A 26249-nucleotide genomic window follows, 5' to 3' on the forward strand; every position below is an offset into this window, starting at 1 on the left:
AAACAAACCCAGACATTGCTCTCAGTTGTCAATTTTTTTTTAATATTTTTTTTTTTTTAAATGATGGCTGTTGGAAGTTGCTCAAAGGTTTGGGCTGTTGCAGTCCCGGCGAGATGGCAGCGTACAGATGAGACCGAGGTGCCAGGTGGCCGTGGGGTGTCCCACCACACCCCTGGTACACAGAGCAACGCGGAGTAGCGTGGGGTGTCTGATCAGGAGCTCTGATTTCGTTTGGTCCTTCGCACTCCTTCACTCATCATGAGACGTTAGCACATTTTGTCACTACAGTTCAAAGTTTCGCATCTACGAGCTTCTCACTTACTTTGTAATATGTTGGTAATAGTTTATGTTTAAACACAATAAACAGCTTGGCTATGGAAATCAGTTATGAAGGACAAAATACAGTTTGAGACTACATGTTAATGCAGTCCTAGTGGGCTTCACCAGACTAATCTATGTGTCTATCCTGCTTCACCAGAGCAATATTTGAGCACTAATTAGCAATCTGGAATGCTAACGATCTCTCTGCTGCTTTGTTCCTCATTGTAATTAGGAATACTTTTAATGTGTTTGTTGTCATTGGGTTTTTTTTTCAGAGCTGACATTACAAAGCTGTACTTTTTCTATACTAAGTGGACATTCTGTGCATTGCACTTCATTGCACTCAATAAAATTCAGTTATAGGCAGAGGGTTTAGGTTAATCACCTGTTCCCCATGGTGAGCGGGCAAAGCAATTCCTGTGCTGACATGGATGGCATTCTGTGTAGTGCTGGACTTCACCGTTAACACTGCACTGCAAAAGGCTCTTTCACTCTTATTCAACATGGTAAAAATATCAGCATCAACATGAAAATCAAAACTTTGTGGCTAGGGCAAAATGTCCTGAACCACTCACAACTGTAAGAAGGATAAGCAGAAGCTACTGTTGTAGGAAGAGATCTGTGGAAAGTCACTAGCTGAAAGTTAAGGTATTTTTCTTGCCTTTACCTGATTCTTATGGCTCTGTCAAGCATGGTAAACTCATTCTACTGTGTGGCATGCTTCCTTTGGTCCTTGCCAAATATTTGCCTATGAAGAAGTGGGCGAAACAAACCCCCAAATTCTGAAGGCATACAATGTTTGTAACATCTACAGGGGTTGGATTTGGTTTTATAAACAGGCCTAATACTTACGGAACCTTGATTATTTCAGCAAAATATAATGACGACCTCACTCCAAACAAACATTTCCGTTCTCCCGAAACCCAACATACAAATTCCACAATCTAGTTACACATGCCACAGAACAACAACTCATCTTTTCCCAGCATCTGAACGGGCAGAGTGCAGTCTGTCTATACACATTCCCCATATTTTGGTAACCATTGATTCCTGGGTTCTTGCTGGAGGGAGCTTAAACCAACTTACATGACATTTAAGTATTTCTTTCATGAGTGGCTCCCAAAACAAAAACCATGATTTTTTTTTTTTTTTAAGACCCAATTTTTTTTGTATTCAGGTTGTCCCAGTCTAGGGATTGATGTTGCCAGGTCTGGTTTGGTGCTTCTTGAGCTTCTGCTCCGCACTCCGGTACCTCTTTGAGTGCTCCGTGGTTCCTCGTGCACTGTGCTGAGTGGCAGCATTGATTAGTTATGGATGTACAAAACATCTGACCAGCAGGTATTGGAAAATCGTATCCAGGTAGATCCCTGGATTTTTTAATAAACTAAGAAGGTTTTTTTAGAATGATTCAGCATCAGAATGTCTTCTTCTTATGACACTGAAATCGTTCGTGTTCATAGATTTCATGATCTTAATTCATTTATGAGACAGCTATTAAAAAATGGTTCTGTTCAGAGGTGGTTTAGCTACACTGGAGAATGCTGGGTTTAACAGGGAGCACTGGTGCAGGGAACTGAAGGAGTTTCCCAGATCAGTTGAAACCTGTCTTGAAGACTCTGGTGCTGGCAGAGCGAGCCGGTGGATGGCACCGTGACTGGCAGGTGACCAAAGCAGTACAAAGGAAAGAGGCTCCATGCTGCAGGGCTGCCTGCCTGTATTTTTTCCAGTTTTCCTGCTTATTTCCATCCCAGGGTGTCCAAAACTTGTAGGTCACTGAAGTAGTTTTGTTTGGTAGGCTTTTCAATGCATTTTTTCCTCTTTTTTGTGTGTGTCCATAGTCCTCATCAGCTCAGTGAGTTTAAATGTGCAGCAGGCTGTGTCATACCCATTCCTGGACAGGTCTTTTGTAGTACACAACATTTTGCTGCACCTCTTTGTTTTTAAACTGGAAGATTGTATATACCAGGACAAGGATACACAGAGACAGGATGCAGGGGATCACCACTGCAATGGCATTGACAGTGCTGGGCATGTCATTTATTGTCACCATGATATCCACGTCATCGTGCGGGAGGCGCCGGTCCTTGCTCCGCTCAACTTCCTTCTGGTTACAGCCCATCCAGTCCTTGAGGATCGACCTGGGGTAGCCTGGCTCCACACTCAGCCTCTGGTTATCGAACTTCCAGTACTCCTTCCCTTTGTAAAAGTAGGTGTAAACTAGGAGACAAAACAGAGAGTATTTCTCACTATTTCCCATTAATGAGCTGTGCTTGTGGGAGGACATTAAGGGAGTATGGACAACCTGAAGATGGACACTACCTATGTCAATAAAACACATTTACCCAGAACATTCCCAAGCCACTGGAAAGTGAAGGTGATTTTGGAGCTGGGATTTAAAGGAGAAGCTGTAACCCTGGCTAGCATGTTCACCATTGCCCATGGAATACCATTTCCCTTGGCCAAGACAAGCTGAGAATTAAAAAAGAAAACCCTACTATCTTTAAAGGAAGGGTTCTGCAGTGAATTATTTTTTACTAAGGCATCTGTAAGTATGTGTTCATCATTACTAAGTGATTAACATCATCTGCAGGGTGCCAGCATGTGCCTGGGCATGACTGTGTTTGGAAGAACACCCTGTTTCAGTTCATTCAGCTTGAGGGAGCAAATGCTGAGTAAGATGAGTCCTTTCGCCACAGAATCCCAAGGATTTGGCATGTGTTAAGGAGCAGTGTTGTCCTGCTGCTAATAAAAGGGTGATGCTTTATGCTATGTGTTGTTGGAAGCTCTTTCTCCCCAGATGACCCATTTTCTAATGACTCTCAAGATATTAGAAAAAAAGAGAACAGAAGGCAGCTGTGGTAAAAGTGTTGGTCTCCTGCACTGTTCCCCAGCTTAGCTGACTCTCACTGCCATCGCTCCAGCCTGGCCCAGCCCTACAGCCCTCCTCTCACACTGCAGCTCCAAATTTGAACACAGCCTCAATGGCACAAGCCCCTTCTGTTGGCTCTTTCCCTAACTGGAGGAGGAGGAAATTTTCAAATCAGAGAAAGGAATGTGTTTGAAGGAGCCTCTGGAGCTCCAATCCCCTACTCAGAGCATAACTTCAAGGCTAACTACTAACATCAGACAGGCTGGAGCCTTTAGCAGAGAGCCAGAGCTCACTTCAGGTAAATTAGGAGGAAATGTAAGTTCCAGCAACCCCAGAACCAGAGCCCAGGAAAAGTTGGGTAGGGTCTATTGAGGCAGAAAAAGTCCCATTCCCACAGAGCTGGATTGTCACAATGTAGTTTAGCAGCTGAGGAAGTGTGTGGGTTGGGATGAGGGTAAGGAAGGATCTCAGACTGCTGCTGCTCACAAAGCCCAGGTGACCCCAGGGCTTCTGAGACTTGATTCCTGGATCAGAAAATACTCAAAACACTCCACATCCAACCACCCAGCTCCCAGCACAGACCAGCTCTTCCGGATCTGACAGGTGCAATGACTGCAGACACATACAGCCTTCCTTGCTGATGAAAGCCCCCTGAGGAGCCTGAGGGATTCCTCTCCACACGGTGATGGGCTTTGGGTAGCCTGGGTCCGTTGCTCTCTTGTCCTCGTTGTACCTCCAGTACCTGTCCCCTTTGAAGAAGTAGGTTTTGCCCACGGGCTCCCAGCGCAGCGCTGTGTCGATGCCCTCCCGGGGCAGGCAGCTCCCCAGCTCCACCAGGCTGTGAGGGTAGCCTGGCTCTGCTGTCACTTCCTTAAAAACCCAGTACTTATCTCCTAGAGGTAGTGGGGACACAAACAACAAACAGATTGTCTTGTTAGGAGTCGGATCGATATGAACGTAAACAACCACACTGAACTGCATCATGTTAAGAGCTTCCAAGCTTAACTGTAATCTGTGAAAAAGCTGCTCCTCCACTTAATTTTGAACTTTATTTCATCTGCTGCTCTTCAGCTCTTGTTTTGGGAGAGCTGTTGAACAGCCCTTTCCCATTTACCTTCTCATAGCAGTCATGATTTCAGACTTGTCTCATTCCCTGGCTGCCATCCTTTGCTCAGGCTGAGGAGTTGATCAGCCCAAGCTTTTCAGACATTTCTGTCACCTTTCCCTGAGCCTCTCAAATTTTAGGAGTTTAGAAAGCTTAGGTACTGAAGTTGCAGACACTAATCCAGAAGCCCAGGTACTGTGGCTTTGCACTGGCCATATTTTCCAGCCACCCTTCCTTGCTCACAACTTGCTCTCAAGTTACAGGATCCTGTTCAGGCGCCATCACCATACAAGGAGCTAAAAGGGCCCCAGCACAAGGTTGGTAATTTTGTCTCTTTAGGAGACAATTGTCCAGAAATGAGATTTGGGAGTGCCCTGCACCTGGAGAGGCCTCAGTGACCTGGCAAAAGGTGTTCAAGGAGATAAGCAGGGAACTGGCACTCCCTGGGAAATAGGAGCTGTTTGTTGTTATCACATGAAAGCAAACATCCCCAAATTGATGATAACTCTAATCAGAGATTGTCCTGGCAAGGCCAGCCCACACTGAACTGTATTTTAAGGATCAGTGGCTGCTTGAAGTGCCCCCTTAAGAAAAGGGCAAGGGTGCAGCGTACTTGTTTTCACCATTTTCATGCCATGAAAGCAGCCTGAGCTGAGGCAGGAGTGGCTGGCTCATACTGAACTGTACTGTACCTTTGAAGAAAACAAATTTGCCATCAGAGCGCTCATAGGCTGCGTCGATCTTTGCAGGGAGGCCCTTCCAGAACTGCTCAATCTGCATGGGATACCCCTCCTGCACCCGGTTGTTGCGCAGACGCCAGAACCAGCGATCCTGAGGAAACCAGAAGCCTCTTGAGACTGAGTACTTTTGTCTTGCATCAGACCTGGCTGGGTCCTGCATCCAGCACTGCTAATCCTTGCCTAGGCCCCACAACAATTACAGACACGAGTCTTGCTTCAGGTGACAACTCCAACCCAGCCCAACACTGTCTCCAGTGTGGGAAGTGCTGTAGGGGAAAGATGGCAGCACAAAGGGGGAAATGTTGATTGATGGGGCTATGAAAAAGGGTGGAAAGAAGAAGAGGGAAAAGGAGCAGGGGGAAAGCGAGTCCACAGCTGTAAGCATTGTAACCTCTCCATGTCTTGTCACTGAGGTGTTGTGGCTTGTCCTGGTTCAGTTGAAGCTTAGCTCTTGGAGCCCAGGAGAGCCAGAAAGCCTGAACATCACCTTGTGACTGTGTGAAACACAGAAGGTTTAAAGGCACAAAGGAAGTATGAAATATCCCTTTAGATATTTGATCATTACTTAAAGCTGCAGTGGGTGCTCAGGGATGAGCATGAGCAGGACAGAACCTTTGACACTTCTCCCACATACCATCCCCACCTTCAACTAGTTTTAATTTCAGGAATCTTCTTCAACTTATGTGGTTTGTCCATTTAATAACCTTCAATATGTCCCTTTCCACACTTCACACCCATTGGGCAGAGTGAAAACTAGTGGTATTTTGGGAATGAGATCATGGATGTCCATATTCTGTTGGTACTCTAATGGGTTATTGAGCAAAGGACTGTAGTTTACAAGGTTGACTCAAACTCCCCAGGTAGGCTGAGTGCTCCCAGAGCCCCAGTTCCATGCATGTCACCTCTAGACAATGAGGCCTGCCCCTAGAGAAGCTGCAGCTGCCCCATTCCTGAAAGTGTTTCAAGCCAGCTTGGTTGGGGCTTGCTCTAGTGGAAGGTGTCCCTGTCCGTGGCAGAGGGTGGAACAAGGTGGTCTTTAAGGTCCTTCCCAACCCAACCCAACCCACTCTAGGATTCCATGGTTACTCATGGTACTGGTATTGCTTCCTGGCTTTATAGGTGGTTCCTCTCAGGCTTGGTGGTGTCTGAATTCTCTGCCAATGCACCCAGTTCACACTCTGGAGCACAGGATGCTTGGGCACTTTGTAAATCCCAACAGGCACTGTTTCCAAATATTACAGAACCAATCTGCTCACACTTCCTTCCAATATTGCTCAGTCATCACCCCCAGAGGAACAGAGCTATTTTCAGACATTTCAAATCTCACTACCAAATACTTCCATTAACCTTTTCCAGCAATAAAATGAAGGGAAGACTCATGGGTAAGTGGGAATTCTCAGTACCTTGAAAACAAACATTTCTCCTCTAAAGAGAGCCACAGTGTTAAAGTTGCCATCACAGATGTTTGGTTTGGAGCCAGGCAGAGCTGGCCTATCACCCAGAGGAGGACTGGGAGGTCGTGGCTGTCTCTCGTGTTTTCTTTCCGAAGTGGAGTGAATTCTGCGAACAGGAAGAGTTGGTAAAGGCCTGGTTGGCTCCAGGGGCTCTATAGGAGGACCTAGAAGTGAAAAGGAATATATTTAGCAAGGTGGACAAGCTTGTTTTTTCTGTAAGCTTTAAAAGGCTCCAGGCTGGATGGACAACACTGCCAGGGATTTACGTACTCCTGATGCAGAGCTCATTCCCTAAAAATGGGGAGCAGAACAAGATGCATCCACACGTGAAAACTATCCCAAAATAGAAATATGATAAGAACTGAAGAAGAGCCATAATGTCTTTGTAGGTCTTCCCAAGGAGGCTGGAGCTAAAAGGAAGGAGGAGCCACACCAGTCATGTTCCCAACTGAAATGAAAGGTGGTAACCCTTGAATAGAAATGTTTAGCAGACCATAAAAAAAAAGGCAACAAAAAAACTCTGGAAACCAAAGCAAAACCAGGAAGGAAAAAAAAAAAAGTTAGGGTGTGGAAAACAATGCTACATTGTAAGGGGAACTGCAGGGAGCACTTTATTGCACAGCAGTGACCAATTTGTGCTTTCCCTGGTGAACAGCTGTGACAAGGGACCTTATCCCACTCAGCTGATAACCTCCTAGCACAGCTCTCCCTTTCTATCCTTCCCCAACTCAGCTCTGGGATCTGACAAGGACAGAGAAATAAAAATACAAGTGAGTTAGACTGGAGCAGAGGTTCAGTCTCTTGCTGTAGGATGTTTTAATTAACTGTTAGTGGTAAATGTGGACCAAATCTCACTCAGAGAGTCACATTTCTTGTTGCTTCTCAGAGAAGACCATGAGTTAAGATGGCAATAAACAGAAGGCCACTAGAGCAAAGATTTTAGTGGGCTTGAGATGTGAATATGGTTTATTTGCAGGGATCATGGTTTAAATTTCATTCTGAGGCTGTAGGATAAACCCCCACCTGTGGGCAGAATGGGGCTGGTGTTACAGGTGCTGTTTCAGTGTCACAGTTTGGGGTCAAGGTGCTGCACCCCAGCTGGAGGTGAACACTGGCCCTGGACAAGGCTCATCCTCACAGCCTGGAAGAGCCACCCTGAGCTGGGCTGTTCTCCATAGCCATGGAAGGGATTTATGAAGAAGGATTGAGGCACCCATGGAGTCCACACATCTGCAGAGTTAGAAGAGAGCTTTTGCAGATAAACATTTTGAACTGTTCAATCTGAAGTAATGGTTTGGTGCCTGAGTCCCCATGACAGCTTTACTCTTAAATGCTCCATTTTCAAAGGGTTCCTAAAATGGATGAGTGCTTAACATGCCCAGGAAGGGTGTCCAGATTAGGAACATCCTCACAGCTAAGGACAAAGAAGCCATCAGAGAAAGATACCTCAATAACTGTTAATAAGGATGTAACAGTAAGAATCTCATGTGCAGGTTTCATGGATATGATGCTTAGAAAGTACCACTTGGATGGTAAAGTCCAACTTCCTGCAGTACCAGGCCAGAAACCTCCACCAGCAAGTCCTGTAATGAGCACAATGTTTCCAGGGCAGATACAGATTTCAAGCATAGAATATCCTCTACAATGCACAGTAAACAGCTCTAATGATTAAGCCCTGTTGCAGCTGATGTCTGCCTTACCTATTACGTGAGTTTGTGCAGCTTTAAATTCAGTGCTTTCTTTCTCATGTTTAGTGTCTCAACATTTAATCATTTACAGATCTTGACTGGAATGCTTTTAAAATTCTCCTTAATGAATTAAATAGAGCAGTTCCTTTGGTCTGTTGTTGCAATGGCTTTCGGTTTTCAGATCTTGAGACTTACACCTCTTTCCTAAAGCTTTTCAAATGGATAACTATTTCCTCAGGGCAACTTGTCCTCATCATGTGATAATTTGTGCCATGTGCAGTTATTACCAACTATTTTTATTTACTTTATTCCAGAGCTTTAATGAAAGACATCAAATATTGCTTACAGAAATACTTCATGCTATTGCTTACAGAAATACTTCATAAGGACTCGCTGATGATGATTATCCTTGGAAAGCTCTCTATATGAAATGGATACAAATACTATAGTGACAATGTGTATTTCTCATCCCCTCCAATCTTACCAGGGCAGTGCCCAGTATTCTAGTTGGCCATAAAATTTCTAAACTCTGCTACTGCTACTGCTAGAGATCTGTGGGTTTCCCCCAAATGGGATGCAGCTGAGGTCTCCACACATTGTCTGTGACAGGAGCAGCAGGGCTGGACCAGGCAGGGTGGGCACATCCACAGCAGTGATGCAGGGCAGCTCAGGAGGTGCTTTTGGAGACATGCCCAAGCCTCTGCAGTTGCTGTGCTTTTAGTCACACTCAAGTTCATTAAATACATCCTTTTTGGACCAAGCTAAACTTGAAGCTGCATTTTTGGAGTGCATCCAGGATGCTGCAGCTGCAAGCAGGTACCACAGGGCATGGCAAGAGCTGACTCAGAAAACCACCTCCTTCCTCAGAATATATACAACATGGGTGTCTCCATTCTCAGGATCTTATTTATTTCACACAATGCCTACGTGTGGCTGGATGTCCACATGTGCTGCTGCTGTTCCTGCTGGCAGCCGCTGACACTGCTGACACCCACAGGACCTTCCTGTGGCATGAAGCAAAGGCACCTCCCCAAAAGCAGCAGGTCAGCTGGATGTCTGGCACAGGCTCCTGGAGGCTCCTGGAAAGCTCCTGGAGGCAGGACTCGGTACAGTGGGACGTGCACAGGAAGGGCTGGGAGTGGAAAGAGGCCCCAGGCAGACCCTGCCCAAGGACAGCCGGGGTTCTGGTTTGTTCACGTGGCAGCAGGGCTCAGCTCCTGCCTGGGACAACTGCAGGAGCAGGAGGTCTACCACCAGTTTTGATTGTCAAAAATGGCACTTGGTGCCAGTGACAGAACCCAAGGAAATGAAGCCTGAAAACCAACAATTCACATGCTCAGTGAAGATGAACATGCCTGCATTGGGAAAGAGGAGTCTTGACTGGGGCCTATGCAAGGGGACAAAAATCCCCTCAGTGATTTACTGAGCTCATTAAACAGCAGCATGACCCCTTCCCTCCTGTGCTGCTTTCCCCATGGATTTGAGTGGATGTGGCTGGTAAATAACACTGGAAAACCTCTAATGCCTGTCCTGCCTGAGAGGATTCCCCTGCTAACAGCCTGGCACAAGGGTCAGCTGTAGCCCATTGCTGCAGAAACACAAGAGAGGTGTAATTTGCTGTTCCCCCCGCTTTGCAAGGAGCAAATGCTGCCATGCCAAACCAGAGATGACCATGAGCAGTAAGAGGAGGACATGACATTAATTTCTTCTTCTCTCTTTAAAAAGAAAAAAAGGGTGAGACGGTAGTAGCACCTATATAAAAAAAAAAAAAAGATTAATGTGTCTGACAAAGACCCATTGGACGCAGAGAATCTGACACACAAAGAATCTGACCATAAGGTGCCAAATAGGGACTGTAGTGTTATGCTTATAGGATGGAAATTTAACACCTCCATGACTAGAGTTACTAATTCACTGTCTCTGCACAAGTGAGGACCACCTGTGTACCCAGCCACAGCCTGCCCTGCCCTGTACAGGCATTCCTGTACAGCTCCCCTGTTCACCTCCAGTGCCCAGGGCTTGTCACAGTCATCTGTGGAGAAGAGGAAAGTTCAAACAGTACCTGAAACCCAGGGCACCGATGTAAAGGTTTTAATTAGCCCTAAAATTCCACTGAAGCAGCCCACATAAACTGGCATGGCTGAAGCAGTTGTACACACCATGGTCAAGACGATGCCAAGCAGCAAGGATTCAGATGAACCAGGGATTTGCTTTAAGGAAAACATTTGCTAGATCAGTGGAGAGAGATCTCAAGTCAGGCCCAACAAGAGAAGCTGACCCTGTATGTACTCACTGCTGGCCATGGCCAAACCAGAGCTGGCCATGGCCAAATCAGCCCTGGCAAGGCTTCCCATACATGCTGCAGGTGGTCTGCAACCTGCTTGGATGCAGACTTTGTCATTTCAGTTCAAATATTCCTCTTACTGTCCTTCTCTGCTAGGCACAGGTGTTTCCTTGCTACCTTTCACTCATTTTTGTTTTTATAACCTAGGCCTTCTAATTTATTCTGATTGAAGATTTATCTCTCTAGACTGCCTTTTCATTTTTAGTTGTTGCCTCCACTTAGTCCCTGAGTGTGGCTTAAGGCGGGAGGTGATCCTTCAGCTGTGCACATGCAAAGAGCAGAGGAGTACACTGAAAACATGGAAATCCTCAGGTCCAAGTGCTATTCAGGCAGAATTTGGTGTACAGTTATGGGGATGGGAAGCAGACCCACAGCCTGTCTATTGGTGGAGAAAGTGCTCCCTCATAAGACCTAAGACACTGAGAGTCCAACCTGGCACAAAAGCAGAATGAGCAGACCCCATCCATTAGGAAAGCTCAGTGGTCATTCCTATTTCCAGACTCCCATCACAGTAACCTGCCTCCAAAACAGCTCAAGGCAGGATGGAACAGGTTTACCAGCAGCAGAGGTGAGTGTGTGAACAAAGAGTCACTTAAGATGTGCTGGAACTGTGGTAATTAATACAGAGACTGATCACATCCACCAGTGTGAGCAGGCAGCAGAGCACACAAACCATATCCTCTGCTGCTACACTTCCAAGCAGCTTCAGAGAATGAGACAGAGGAAAAGTATCTAATGAGAAAAATCTAAGTGAGAGAGGTTATTGCATGAGTCTGCAAATGGGCCTGACACAGTCATCTAGTTATCATATGTGATCCCAGCACCAGAGCCAAGTCCTCCCATGGGACTAATCCTGCAGCCACTTCCACATGGGAAGCAGGTAAGAAATCTCCCGGAGCTGGAAACTCGACATTCTGGAGGGAAGCAACTTGCTGGGACTTTACAGACACTGTGTGGAGAAGAAGAGTTTCTTCCTCTCTATCAGAAGCAAGGCAAAGAATGTCAGAAAGCTTTTGGGTCACAGCAGATCACCTTTAGAGTGTGACTTCCACCACTGGCACTTAGCCTCCTCCCTTCATGCTTCCTCTGTCGCAGACCATCTGAATACCAAGGTGACCTGTGAAGATAACACAGAGAGAGGAGGCATTTAGGAGCCACTGTGTCGATAGTTGAGGACAAAATATAATTTACTGTCCTCCTGGCTATTGACAGAGTGTTCCCTCAACTGCACAGCACCTGCCTGGAGGCTCAGCACCTTCCTGGCTCACCTGGTCCCAGCTAGCAGCTCCTCAAACCTGCAGCACAGAGGAGGCTTTGGGTCAGTTCAGGGGAGAGAACCATCCACTTGCAAACAAAGGCCTGTCTTTATCTTCTTAATATTCACTCCAAGAAGAAAACTATCCTCCAGACTACAGTTATGGTTTGAATAACTCATAGGAGGGTTTTGGTTTGAAAAAGTTGAGCTGCCCGCGTGTTTCTGCAGCAGTGAAGCAGCTGTCCAGGTACATAGACATGGCTCCTCAGCCTTCTTCCAATTAAAGCCTATGATCCAAGAGAGCCAGGCAAAGTATGAGAAACCACCTGGCTGCTCTGCAGGCTCCAGGGCACTGCAGAGGCCCCTGTTCACAATACATGATATAGCTGCCAACAAGCTACCCTCAGGGGCCAGAGATTGTCCACAAAACTCCAAGTGCAGGAAGGACTCCTTTCCCTCACTCACTTGACAGACTCACCCACAGAACACTTTGCACTTCTGGGCTCAGCCTTCAGGAATGAAGTGAGTTAAGATGTCACACTTAGCCTGGGTCCTTGTCACAGTGCAGAACAAGCCCCAGCACCACAGAACAATGGGTGGACAGTCAAAGCCCCCATGATCATCACTGGGCGGCAGGAAGGGTTTCTTGAGCCCTTCTCACACAGACATTCTCCTCTGAATGCCAGCTGCCACCCAGGTGACAGGGCATTCACCTGAGAGACAAGTGTCCACAGCAGATATCCTTGCTCTAAACCAAAGGAATGCTTTCCTGGGATCTGGAATGAGGTTCTCTGCTTTGGGTGCCAGAAAACTGGGTCAAAAATTCCCAGCCTTAGGCAGGCAAATGGTGAGACGTTAGGGCTCTGCAAGATGCTCCAGTTTCCTTCTGGTAAAACTTTCAGAAGCCTGACATCTGCTCTACAGAAAAACAGAACATTTTTCTATACTTGGAAGAATCTGTAGGATGAGAAAAGTATTTTCCACCCAGCCATAACACACGCCAGTGTTTTTCCATCAGCTGAGAAACCTCCCAAGAGAGATAGGCTCCCTCTCAGCCTCCCTTTTGGCAGAGTCCTCCAGGTATCATGTGGAGCCCAAGGACAGTACTGGGAACCAGGCAGTTGCTCCCAGTGTTTCAGAGGAGTGGGAATGAAGATCTGGCTTTTGGCAAGTGAGGATCTGTGGATGCACCAGAGGTGAAGTCTGGTGTTTCCTGCTGGGTCCAACAGAGTCTGTGGACAGGAGAAAAGTGCAAATGAAGTGATGCAATATAGAGAGGGTGTCTGGTATCTCTGCAATGTGCCAGAGATGTGGCACCAGGGTACATCCCTCCAGACTCCTGATTGCCAAGCATTTTCCTTCCTCTCTCCTCTAATGAGTATAGTACCATGGGGCACAGATCCACAAGTCCCAAATCTTGCAGCTTCCACAGATGAGGTCTTGGATGTTACTGTTTCCTCTTCCTGTCCAAGAGGACATTTTCAGAGAACATTTCCAGGTCCCACATGACAACAAAGCTTGCTCTGATGGTCCCACTCACAGTGCAGTGTCACCACATGGAAATTCTCCACCAGGTTTTTCTGCTGTCCCCTCACATGCCATCTCACACCTAGGTGTAGCTTACAAGTGACCTGGCATGGTCACAAGGGTCTGTAGGTTACAAGAATCTCTATGGGCTGCCACTGGAAAAGGGGGGGAGGTGATGGAAGCCATGCACGCTGCACTGAGGGGGTGAGGCCAGCAGAAGGTCCTGCTTGCTCAATGACACTGTGCTCTGCTGATCCCCTGTTCCTGGATGTCAGAGCTGGTGTTGTCCAGCTCCTCAGCCAGGGGCTGAAGTGGTTTCACGCCCACTCTGGACATGAGCCCTCAGGGGTGTAGCATGTGCACTGACTGGGATCTCTTCTCTTCAACTGCACAGAAGATGTGTCAGGCTGAGACTTCCTCAGTGAGATTTGGGATGGCCCACATCTTTGAGGTTGTCTCCAGGGTTAATGACCTTGTTTACCTTTGAGAGATTAGGAGACCTTCCTCCCCTTTGTGACCTCAGGCTTTAAAAGGTCCTTGAAGGTAATGGCCTGGTTAACCAGCCCAGTGCACATGAGCTTTTCCTGTACTTCATGTCAGGGAACTGCTCCACAGACAGTGTCACAAGAACCACTCCCCATGGGAGGCTGCTTCATCACCCACCTCAAACCAGTATGGAGAGCAGGATGTGAAGAAACATGGAATCACAGAATCATTCAGGTTGGAAAAGCCCTCTGAGGTGGTCAAGTCCAACCCTTAACCCAGCATTGCCAAGCCCACCACCAAATCATGTCACCAAGTGCCACATACATGCATTTTTTGAATACCACTAGGGATGTGACTCCACCACTGCCCTGGGCAGCTGTTCCAATGCCTGGCCACCCTCCTAGCAAAGTAATTTCCCCTAATACCCAGCCTAAAACTCCCCTGACACAACCTGAGGCTGTTTCCTTTTTCCTGTCACTTGTTACCTGGGAGAATCCCGAGCCCCTCCCGTCAGGACAGGATGCCCAGTGCTGCAGAGTGACCAGCTCAGGCTCTGTGACACAGCCACAGCTGAGCATCTCTCCTCTCTCCACCTGCAGTGCAGCTCCCTGCAGCCCTGGCTTCAACACTAGCAAAGTTCAGCGGCAACTCGACAGGATAGCCAGGGGACCTGCAAACTGGTATCACTTCCAGTTTAATTCCTTCCTGAGCATGTCACTTGTGACACAGGCACATAAATACAGAGGGAGATACCCTTCTGAAAAACACACATAAAGTACAGCCCTGCTATTTCCTTGTTTTGTCAAGGAATATGTTACAGGAAGCAGCTCTCAGGAGATGGGAATATTATTGACTTGTGTTACAGCTCTGTCATGCAGGGAGTTGCTGGCCTTGCTCTCAGTAGCTTAAAATTGAAGTAACATTTTAAACATTGATCTTATACTTATCAGCATGAAGCACAAACAAGAGCTCACATCACCTACTGTCTCTGTGGGTGAGTTTTGAAAGAAATCCAGAAAAAAAAATACATTAAAAATTCAACAAATCATTATATGAGAGATGTGGACATGTTTCTTTTCTAATGGATAAACACAGATACAATATAAACCACATTTGAAATGCTTCATTCTCAAAAGGCGACAAAATGGACTTCAGCTTTAGTAAAGCCTCTGTTCTTTGTTCTAGCAACTTCAGTGGAATTGAAAATTGGAAGTTTTGATTATAACTATTTTTTAAAAAGGACGCTACAGGCAAGACAGTGGCTCTGTGTCTGACTTTGCAGAGTTGGTTACTAAATAATACATATTGAGCACATGCTGCTGCACTGAAGAGAATGTCAAAGCAGCAAGAAAGCAGGAGATTTTGGTTTTTGGAGAGGTTCTCTGGTAGATGGGCATTTGGTATTCCCAAGGCACAACAAAGCAGTGTGGCACAAATAAAATACATTAGCTGAATGTTCCTGCTAAAGCTACGAGAAGGATACTTCAGCAGGCCCTTCTCAGTTTTGAGATCAGATGAAGGGTTCTATTTTTTCACCATTAGTTCCAGGGAGAAACATCACCTGCATTTTCCACAATTTCTTTGTGAATCGTAAGCATAAAACCTGTTTTTAAATTCAACTTTGATTTTTGGACTGTAATTCTGTACCAAGGGCCAAAATCTTTACCTGGGGAAGAAAGCTCCTGCTACAGAAGCTGCTCCTTCCTCTCCCCAGAGGATGAGTTATCTCTACAACCCCTAACATCATCCCCAGCCATTCCAGCTCAAAGGCCTTAGAGCCCCATTCTGGAGAGCGCTGATCTCAGCTCAGCCCCTGCTGATCTTGGCTTGAATCCCAAAAGTGAAGCAGGAAGGCTGTCAGTTCCTTATGTGCTCCCTTTCCAACCCATCATTTTTTCTTGATTGTACTTCCACTGTCTGCAATATATTAAGTTGTTTTTTTTTTCTTTCTGATTAATAAAAGTTCACAGGAACTAAATCAACATTTCAAAATAGAAACAGCATAATGGCATTTTGGCAGCTTTCAAATTTAACACTCAGATCTATTACTTAATGAAAGTTTAACACTGACTACCCCAGCACTTTATTTCAAAACCCTCCAGAGTCTCTGCTATCCTGAGCATCAGACCATGAACTGTGTTAAAGTATTCATAATTAAACAATACCATAGGACAATTAACATTCAACTTCACCTGGTAATGATCAATAAGAAGATGCACTAATGAGATAAGATAGTTCCCTGGGTGTACTTTAAGCCATCTTATTTTACATATTGGACCTTACTTGGATATCTGCCTCACACTGAGGATGGACTGCTCTCTACAAATGCCTGTTTTTTTCCCACTGCCTTCACAAGTCAGAGAAATTAGCCCAGGAAAAGACTTTTCCAGGCATCTGCACTTAAACAATGAATCTCAATCCAGCCACAGAAAACAAACACCAAATCTGACTCAAACAGATGAGATGCAATTTAGATGTCTTGCTACACTGCTTTAGTCTTACAGGTCTTGCACACATTTTATTAGCAGCAACTTCAGATTCACTGGCAGACCATTGATGGAAACACTGAGTGTCAGGCCTGCCACCAACCTCTGCAGCAAGCCCTGAGAAACACCAGCTTTCCCACTGACAACCATCTTACAAGTATTTTCTTCACCTTGAATTCATACCTTTTCTGCTCTGCTGCACAGTTCCATAGCACAACTGCTCTGTGTTGCATTAATTAAGTAACCTCTCTTGTCAACCTTGTACTTTCCACAAAGAATGAAACCAGGGATGTTTGATGAAACCTATTTATCACAGGTTGCCACAGACTGTGGCCATTAGTCTCAGTCTCCCCTTGTGCTCCTAAAACCTGGATTTCTCTTTCCTCTCAGAGTCTCCTTCTGCCAATAATTCTGAGAATTCCTGTCCTCACACCCTGGTATCCATGATTGCATCACATGGCACCACATCATTGCAACCCCTAGGTTTTCTCTCATAATCTGTCCGCCCTTTTTCTATTTTCCTTGAGCCCATTATCTTTGTAGCACATGCTGTACAATATGTTCAGCTAGAGACTGAAGAAGCAAAGTGCTCCCTAAGCAGATCCAAACTTTCTTTTCCTTACCTTATATATAATGAGGAAAAAAAAAAAGAGTAAAAATACTTTTTACCTTTCCTTGATGTTCCAGGCTCTTTGCATTCTTTTCCTTTATTTGCACTGGTTGTTCCTAATGGACAAACCTTGGGTACAGCAAAGCCTATTTTCCCCTTTGCAGTACTCCTTGATTTGGGGAGACAGTGAGGGATGGAGCAGCAGTGGGATCACAGAAGTTTGATTATCCTGACTTGTGCAGTCATCTTAGTCCTGGATCAAGGGCTTTACAGAGTTCCCCACTCAGCTGTGGCTGGAAATGCAGCCCACCATCTGCAGGCATGCGGGGGCTAATTGTAAAATACTCACTAGGCTCAAACTTGGTGTAAGTAAAGAAGCAGGAAGGAGGAAAGAAGGGTTGCTCACCATAGATTTTCTGAATTCCTTGGAGGTCATCCTGAGGCAGTTTGAAGTTGTGTGTTTCCATGTACTGGTAGAAAGGAGCCATGATAGCACTGGGATCATTGGAGTGCTCCAGACCCAGCGCATGCCCCAGCTCATGGACGGCAACCAGGAAGAGATCATTCCCTGTGGGAGGAAGGCACAGCCAGGTGAGCACACAGCCACAGCCTCAGCCCATCCCAAGCCCCTCTTGCCCATAAACCAGAAGCTAATACTTTGCTCTCCTACTGCACAGCAGGTCACAGTGCCAGGGTCAGCTCCTGGAGATGGTTTTAGTCCCAAAAGCCTGCACAGCCTTTAGCCATTGTCAAAGAATGGGCCAGAGGCTGCCAGCCCCAGAGCAGGTAAAACAGGCAGTGCCTGGAGTGAAAGTATACTGACTGTAGACTCCCTTGTAGAGAATTTACAGAAAATGGCCAACAAAATGGTCACTCTGATACCACTGGCTCCTTATCCAAGTGCTGCCAGGAGAGGTGAGAGCATGACAGTCTGCTAATCAGTGGTGGGGCGAGTGCTTTTTGCCCCTTCCGGGTCCTCTAGTGCCATGCTCTGATCAGCCCTGGACCAACAAATGGTAGGGGAGGTCTTCAGGCACCTGGCAAGGCAGAAGGAAGGACAGAGAAGACCAGGGTAACACCCACTGTCCCATGTGGGCAGCTCCTGAATGTGCTTTTACTCTGCTGGAACCCTGGCACTGCCATGTGTGCAGGAGCTGAGCACAGGTAGCTCCATCCTGCCCCACTCCCACACAGGGAAAAGATTGGGTTGGATCCCAGTGGCAGAAGACAGAAGGAAGAAGGAAAGAGTCAGGACTGTTCCTGACAGGAAGAAGAAGAGATGAGGAGCCCTGTTTGGTGCAGAAGCTGGGAGCAGTGTTGAGTAGGGGTACCTTCAACTCTACAGGCACACATTCCTCTTCAGTCCCACAGCCCTGGGACCATCATCTCTTTGATCTAGTGTGGTCCTTGGATGTCCTACTCCACAAGGGCACTGGAAAATGATCCAGGCAATGCCAGGTAGGGATGAAGACACAGCCGACAAGGACTGATGTAAGGGTCTCCTCATGGCAGTAAAATGTTTGAGCCCTCAATTGTGCCTGAATTTGGGCTCCTCTGGTTTTGTTTTTTTATGGCAAGGCAGAAATCGAGCATTTGCAATCAGACATTTGCAATCAGTTGTCAGTGGCAGTTCAGTGGCTGCTCTGCAGCCTCCAAAGAGCTTTCTCACAGCTCGAGCTGAACAAAGCTCAGTTCTGTGCTGAGCTCTACCTGAGTCAGGAGTTGCAACAGTGACTCACACAGAATCATCTCTTTTTCTTAAATAGTTACTGCTTTACTGTTACCCAGAAAAATATGACAAAGCAGTTTCAGGGGTCTGCAAGCCTCCTCAGCAGGGAGCTTTGCCAGCATCTGAAGATACCTGAAATCAGTACCAAAGAGTGCTCCCCCAGCTACACATACCACCCCAAAATGGTTAAATGCTCTACACGTTTGAGTTGGATGGTGAAAGCATCTGAATATGCAAGACATGTTACAATATAAAAATGCATTTCAAATAAATTTTCAAATACCATTGTCCAAACATATATAGCCTAAAATTTAGCCACATATATATGTAAAATATTAGAATTTCTGTATTTGGGAAATTCAAATAAAGACCTACTTAGTAATTTTTTCTCATCTGTTGCTGAAAAATCTGGTGTGTGCAGAACAAGTTAATACAATGTCCAACAGCCCAGTATAAAATCCATGAAGTAGTTTTATGGTAAAGTTTGGAGGATTGATCATTCTTCACAGGTTTTCAAAAACACTCAAGCTTAGAAAATGCACCCAGACTCCAAATGGGATTCAGAGAATCAATGACCTTTTGCAAAACTGAATAAACTTAGTCTCCTGTATCACCTAAATGCTCATGAAAGCATAATTTTTCACTGCTACCACAACTATTCATACATGAAGTCCATAGTAAAGGTCACTCAATACAGAGCTGCCCTTGTGAGACTGCTCACCACAGGCTCACAGTCTGTCCCTGTGCTCAGGGACATCTTCCCTGCTCACCTTCCCTTGGTGGCATTTTCTTCCTTGCTAAAGTACCTGCAGTATTTGTGCTGCCAGCAGACGTAGAACTTGCCTCTATGTAACTACATATAAATCTATGGAAGTGACTTGCCTCTATGTGCTAATCCTTTACCAGGAGTGTAAGATTAAGCACTATCTTAAGTTAAATTAGTTTCAAATAGCTTTCAGTCATTTGTTTCTGCCCAGAATAAATGTCAGCCCCCTTTACAGATGGAAAATGAATCCCACAGATGCACAGGATGGTTGAGGCTGGAAGGCACCTTTGGAGCTTGTCTGGTCCAATGCCCACCTCAAGCAAAGTTAAATAAAGCAAGTTCTCTGCTCAGGTTTTGAATGTCAAGTTTCTCCTACTGGGGAGCCATGTCCAGGACACTCCAGATGTGCCAAGTGGAAAGGAAGGATCATCTCCTTGCTGGCACTGACCTGCTGCCAGCGCTCTTCCAGAGGCAGCCCTGGGTGCTGTTGGCCTTCTGTGCTCATGACTCATGTTCAACTTGTTGTCAACCAGGAGCCCCAGGTCCTTCTCTGCAAAGCTGCTTCCAGCCTCTGGGCCACCAAGAGTCCAGGGGCAGGGCTGTGCATTTCCCCTTCCTCACCTTCCTTAGGTTCCTATCAGCCTGCTCCTCCAGCCTCTCGAGGTCTCTGAACAGCATCACTGGGCAGTTTTATTAAACACTTCTCCAACTTTCCTGTCATCTTCAAACGTGCTGAATGTGCACTCTGCTGCACCACTGATGTAATTTCATCAAGTTTTAGTCAGTACTGATCTCATGCACCTCCCCTGACACAAATGCTGAACTTCTCCATCTTGTGGTTACTGCAGCCAAGGATCTTCACACTACCCACATTTCTTCAGCTGTCAGGTCCAGCAGATCATGGTTGCTTGTTCTTTGATCACCAGTGAGATAACCAGTAAGAGTTCTGTCATGAACTGTTGCCCTGATTCTTAAGATTTTCTAAAGCCTTCTGAGTTTACATTCTATTAGAAAACTTTCCCATACAATTTCTATAAACAACATATTGTTTTGCATTCCTTCATGGGGGTGGAGAAACTTGATGTACTAGTAGTTTGTCCAATGTCTTTGGAGAGGTGGCCCGTTCACTCTCCAATCCACTGTCACCTTTGGAAAAGTATAAAAGTTAGAGTCAGAAAATAAACCTTCTTCTTTGCCTTGCAAATAGCAGGTGGCTCGCGTTGTGCTTTCATGTGTCCTATAGCGACAATGAACAGCAAGATGAAAGCTCATTCCTGAAGAAGTATCTCAACTACCATGGTGGTCAGGCCAGCCAGCTCTTCCACTATGGAACAGATACACACCTTTTCCCAGCTATGCTTAGGAAATACTTGATCCTGGAAAAACAGCTGTGGAAAACAGCTGCTGCTGTCCAGTTTTAAACCACCATTCTGGCTGGCAGTTGTGTGTGAGGAGGTCACAGAGCACAGAAAATGTTGGCTGGGAAGCTTTGTGGCAACTAGAGGTAAGAAACTCTCAAAGAAATTAACTGTCCCAGTTCCAGCACAGCCACAGCAGGAAAGTCAGCAGTGGAATGGAAAAGTCCTCCTCCTCCATGGCCAGGAGACCACCCCACCCGAAGCAGGGATAAACCCAGGGCAATAGCTGGAGCAGATGAAGTAGAGCTCAAGAGAATTCCTAGAAAGTGAATTGACCTCCACAGAAAGCAGGACAAGAAGCTCATCTTAGCTCTCTCCAAGTACCCTGATTCTCAGGGCTGTGGTTGCTTCTCATCCCCTTTTGCTGAAAGGTAGTCATGGCAGAAGCACACACAGCTCCCTCTCCTTCTGTTCCTTGCCCTGGCCAAAAATTTCTCACCACTGTTTAATGCTCTCATCTTTCTATTCTGGCCTTCTTCCAGACACATCTGTTGATCTTTTCCTTCCAGCATGCCCGTTATCACCTTTCTCTATCCTGCTGCACACTCTAAGGGGGTCCCAGGTCTGAAACAACTACATCATTCTCAGAGAACAAGTGAAACAGCATTTCATGGGAGGAGGAGATGGGAGAAAGAAGTCTTAAGAAAATTTCAGAAGCCCAGAGTTCTCAAAAATCCAGCTCTGGATTAATCATCCTGTGTTCTCTTGAAGGGTTGCTCACTCAATAATATTGTTAAGCAACTAGTTCCCTTTAATTTGCTAATGATAGCAAATTCCATAGCATGGAAGAGAACACATTCCTTTTGAAGGGGTAGGCTAGGATTTGCTCTAAAAAGAAAATACTGAGGTATAAAACCACTTCAGTGGTTCTCTCCTTCCACAGCACTCAGCCTCTGTGTGTTCTCTGTGTTCACTCACTGCTGAGTTCTCAGCAGTGAGAACTCTGTTCTCTGCTGAGCTGGAGAAACCTTGAATGGAGCTTGTACCTCCCACATTGTTTCTGTTGGTTCTTGAACATATAGGAAGATCTCTGACCTCCCAGTTCTCCACATTTCTTGTCCAACAGCATTCCCCATAGCATCCATCTTCTTACAGAAAGATTCACGAGGAGAACTAACAGCCTAGCTTGATGCTTACCTATGCAAACAAGGTCAAGGAATAGGATACAGCTCCTTAATTTCCTGCTCAACCCACTCCCCACCAAGACCAAGTAACAAGAAAAACTTGCACCCAGAGTGTCCCAGGCACCTGGGTAAAACAGTAGGGTTATGAAGGGATCTGTACTTGGAGGAAACAGTCCCAAGAGGAATACAACAATTTTTGCTCATTTGCACCATCTGTACAAAACAAATAGGTCTGGTCAGAGACCTGTCTGAGCTTCCTCCTTTCCAGTTCTCAGGAGGCAGCCAAAGTCCACCAATAAGCATCAGAAAGAGGATGACCCTGTAAAACTGGTGGAAGTAAGTCAGCTCATTGAGTGAAATACTAAATGACCTGCTATACTAAACACAAAGAAATACATTTAATTTAGTTTTGAAGTTGCTGATGTGTGTTCCTTACCAGCACAATGTTATCACCACAGAAAATGACAACTGAGGACACACCTATAGCACTACAAAAGCATCCTCCATTATCATGATGACACACCAGGTGTGTCATTACCTTACATCCAGCTCAATGGCGCTATACAACTTGAAACATAGGTTTAATTTTCTTAATTAAAAACAATCTGTGTTCAGGATAAACCTCATTAGCTGGTGTGCTCCCCGATGAGCTACCTTACTTTAGATAAACTGCAATATAATCCCACATGAAACCCCAATCTTTGGGGAAAGGACTCTCAAATTGTTTGTAACTTTCTACTTTTCGCTGCAGAGTAAAGAAACACGTTTTATTGCAACAGAGAACACTGGAGTCAGATAAACTATTTATGTATGAACTTCCTCCTTCAACTCTCAAAATCCACCCCTCCTGATCCTTTGATTTTAATCTTCCTGTGGAAAAACCATTCAATAGGTAACAAACACCTTGAGACAGCTTTTCTTTGTGAAGTTGCCCACACATGCCTTCTTGTACAGTGTCATTCCTTTTAACTATGGAAATCCATAACAAAACACTTTATTTGTCTACATAACTCACTGAATAATTCCTGTAGGTTGCTGAAATGCCTGTCAGTACACAGCAGCAGGTCACAGGACTCCATTAGGGCAGTGCTATCAGTTACTGCCATCAGTGTTTGTTCCTCAGCACAGCTGTGCATGTGGATACGCCCCGGAGAGCACACAGTACTGGTGACTGTAAGTCCAGGACACAGCTTCTATGACAACAGAAGTACAAATAATACTGCATATCTGATTAACAGCAGAATCTGAACAGGCTGAATCTCTGCTCTTTGTCACGTTAGTTTTATATTTTATGAACTGTATCACCCTGCCAACAAATCTACATATTGCAGTGTACTAAGACACAAAAAGACATATGAGGGTTATATTTTGAAATTTTATTAAAGTAAGAATGATACTTAAGAAGTCAGATGATTGATTGTGTGTGACAATAGCATGCCTCAGGTAATTACAGAAGAGATGGTATGAACTAAACATGCTTATGTTCCTTCCACCCCAAAAGCCACGTAAAGACAACTGTTTCCCAAGCACAACTTAAAGAAGCTTTAGGGCTACTCTAAGCTATGCCTTGGTTCTTGCATCTTCAGACCTGGTAGGTCTGACCTGTCCAACAGAAGAACATGTGATTTGTCTGTGCTCCTCCATTCACCTCCACAACACGCTCTGCTCAAGGAAAGCTTTCCAGTCTTCTGAAGACCCTGAAGATGAGGTGATACTGCTCAGTAGAATTCTGTGGAAAACAGCTTTTCTATCTATAAAGGAAGAAAATACATGTTAAAAAGAAATACAGGTGTTCCTTTGTTCATATGCAATTATTTTCACGTGTTGCTTCTTAAGGAATTACTGAAAACTCTGAGAAGTGTCTGAACAGCTTCCCTGGTGAAAGAAGGAGTGATCTGCAGTTTTAACAGCAACTGGACCATGTTAAACTGATCCCCACAAGACCAAGGGACTGCAGAAAGACAAAGAACCACATTATATTACCAATGTGAACGGTAATTTGCCTTTTTTGACCAAAAGGCAGCATGCAAATCAGAGCTGGTAGCTGTGCTATACATCTTACTAATGGTGCAAGCTGTGCTTTATTTGACATGCACAGAGGGGACTATGAGGACAACCTCCTGTAGAAACTCAGAGGAAAAATACAGACTAATGGTCTGGAATGGTAAGACCAAAATTGACAGAGTGGACAGCCGAAGAGAGGGCAGTTGTGCCATTTCAGCTGCTCAGCAGCCTGACAGTCAGTGGAGCAAGCGTGTTCTGCTGAGAAATTAACCCCATCTTTCACAAATGTAGGTTGTAATTCCATAAACAATTCAATATCAAAGAATAACAAATCCCGAAATGAAAATTTCTATTTGCATATACCAGCAGAGAATTTGATAGAACAGATGGTAAAACAGTAAAGTTTTAGTTTTTAGTTTCAGTCTTGAAAATGAGCTATTGTTTGTATTTTAGAAGTATTTAAACACAGTAGAGTCTACTGACACAATTCAGTCCTGATCCAGCTGTGGAAACACTGGAAGGTAACTAAAAAACCCCAGGCCTTGGCATAGGCAGTGTGGACAATCCAGTCTGTGACATGTGGAATCCTTTTTTGCACATCAGGTTCCTGATGCTGGCAATAGAGCAAGTGGTGCTCTGGAAGCTGTAAGAGTAGCTCTGTGCCACAGCAAGGGTGTTCTGTAGAACAGGAGACTTTCTGTCACTGTCCTCCCCAACACAGAAGTTCCTAATGGGCCTGTAAAGACTGAGTAGGACTGAGACATAAGAGAGCTGGGATGGAAGAGATCTCCCCCTCAGAGTTATATTTTTGGTGGATTTGGGTAGAGAAGGCAATACTAATAAAATTGTTTTCAAACTGTGAGCTCTTCTTCAGAAACACTAGAGAAAAGAAAAAAAGAAATCTAAGCAACTCCCAAGTTTGCTGCTCACGTGTGATGTCAAAAATCAGAGTACTGGGTGCCATTTCCCTGCCTGATGCTACAAGCTACAAACTCTTTTCAAGAATTCCTCTATTTTTACTTTTTTTCTTCCTGATGGCCTGTTGTTTTTCTCCTTTGCCCTTCAGCAACTGGAATGCCACAACTTTATTAAAGACACGGCTCCGTTTTGCCTCATTTCACATCATCAGTTTTGACTTTACAAAAAGAAAGTGATAAAAAGAGACTTTCTGGCTCACCTTGATTCTTGTGGCCTGTTTTTTTCACAGTTTTTTTTTCTTCCTTTTTAAGGGAATGACACATCATTTTGATCCTTACTGGCTCTTTCCTGTGAATCCCAGAGTACTTCATTCTCTGTGAAAAGAAGTAAAATACTTTACTTTGATTATACATAAATCAATAGGACTCCAAATACCTACCTAACTATATTCATACTCTGTTTATTGAAAGGCTACTAACAAATGCAATGGATAACATTTTTCTTTAAAGAACACTGTGAACTTCAGGTATTGACAACTACCATTAAGTGTATTTACAAGTACAGTGTTTTGAAAATTTGGAATTTGGAGATGACCCTTACTAATGAATTTCAGCTGTAATCAGTAACTAGCACTGCCAAGATTTAAAATCCAGCCTGTATTGTGAAGCAACTGCCATGTTTGTAGAATGACAGCAAACACACTAAAAGAAAGCATTACTTACAGAGAGGCTGTCCAGGGGTGGAGAGGAGAATCTGAAGACAGAAATCTTCCCTGTGTGCTGATGGGCTTCTTCTCTTCTCCTTCAGATGACAGGAGAGGGGTGTAATCTGAAACTGCTGCTCATTTAAGCTGCCTGATTTGATTTTCTTTTACTTTGGCTGGCTGTCTTGAAATCATGTGTCTATATCCTTGCTCAAATCTGTTCAACATTAGCATAGGATATGAGACAGCTCTGGCTTATGGGAAGGAGTCTCTCTCCAAGCAGCTACAGGATGAAACCAGTGTTAAGTAGGTATGTCCTGGAGATTAAACACTGAACTAGTCTTCAATAAACAAAATACCAAGCAACAGCATGACCTGGTGATGTACCATCAAAAGGCCTGAGAGAATAAATTGAAATTTTAATACTGTTTATGCCCCACTTGACTTCCAACGTGTACATGAAAGTCTTCCAGGTCTTCTGTGTTAAAGGACACGTGAGTAACTTCAAAGCAGCTCTGGTTTTCACTCTGGAAAATGCTGATGTTCATTTTCAACAACAGTGTCAAAAGCCTGAAAAATAATGATGGATTCAAAATGCCATTTGTTAGAACAAGACTCTTAAATTTGCAGATGTTCTGTATCTGAGAAATCAAAGAAAGAAAATTAAAAATCTACTTAGCAGCCAAACAGCACAAAAGATTA

At 45.0% G+C, this 26249-nt stretch overlaps 1 protein-coding gene across 3 annotated transcripts in view; it reads right to left on the reverse strand.

Annotated features, from left to right (window-relative positions):
• Positions 1-21: 21 nt before the first annotated feature.
• Positions 22-26249, reverse strand: part of MMP24 (matrix metallopeptidase 24) — a 44384-nt gene continuing 18156 nt past the window's right edge. For all 3 annotated transcript variants that reach the window (XM_077787033.2, XM_021546300.4, XM_021546301.4), the window contains exons 5-9: positions 17292-17453; positions 6439-6653; positions 4988-5126; positions 3817-4083; positions 22-2538 (exon numbers count right to left, since the gene is read on the reverse strand). In XM_077787033.2, coding sequence (XP_077643159.2) covers positions 2201-2538; positions 3817-4083; positions 4988-5126; positions 6439-6653; positions 17292-17453 — 1121 coding nt within the window. In that variant the 3' untranslated portion in view covers positions 22-2200. The remainder of the gene's footprint in view (positions 2539-3816; positions 4084-4987; positions 5127-6438; positions 6654-17291; positions 17454-26249) is intronic.

Source organism: Lonchura striata, chromosome 20 (assembly GCF_050655825.1).
Source record: "Lonchura striata isolate lonStrDom1 chromosome 20, ASM5065582v1, whole genome shotgun sequence".
Classification (NCBI taxonomy): Eukaryota; Metazoa; Chordata; class Aves; order Passeriformes; family Estrildidae; genus Lonchura; species Lonchura striata.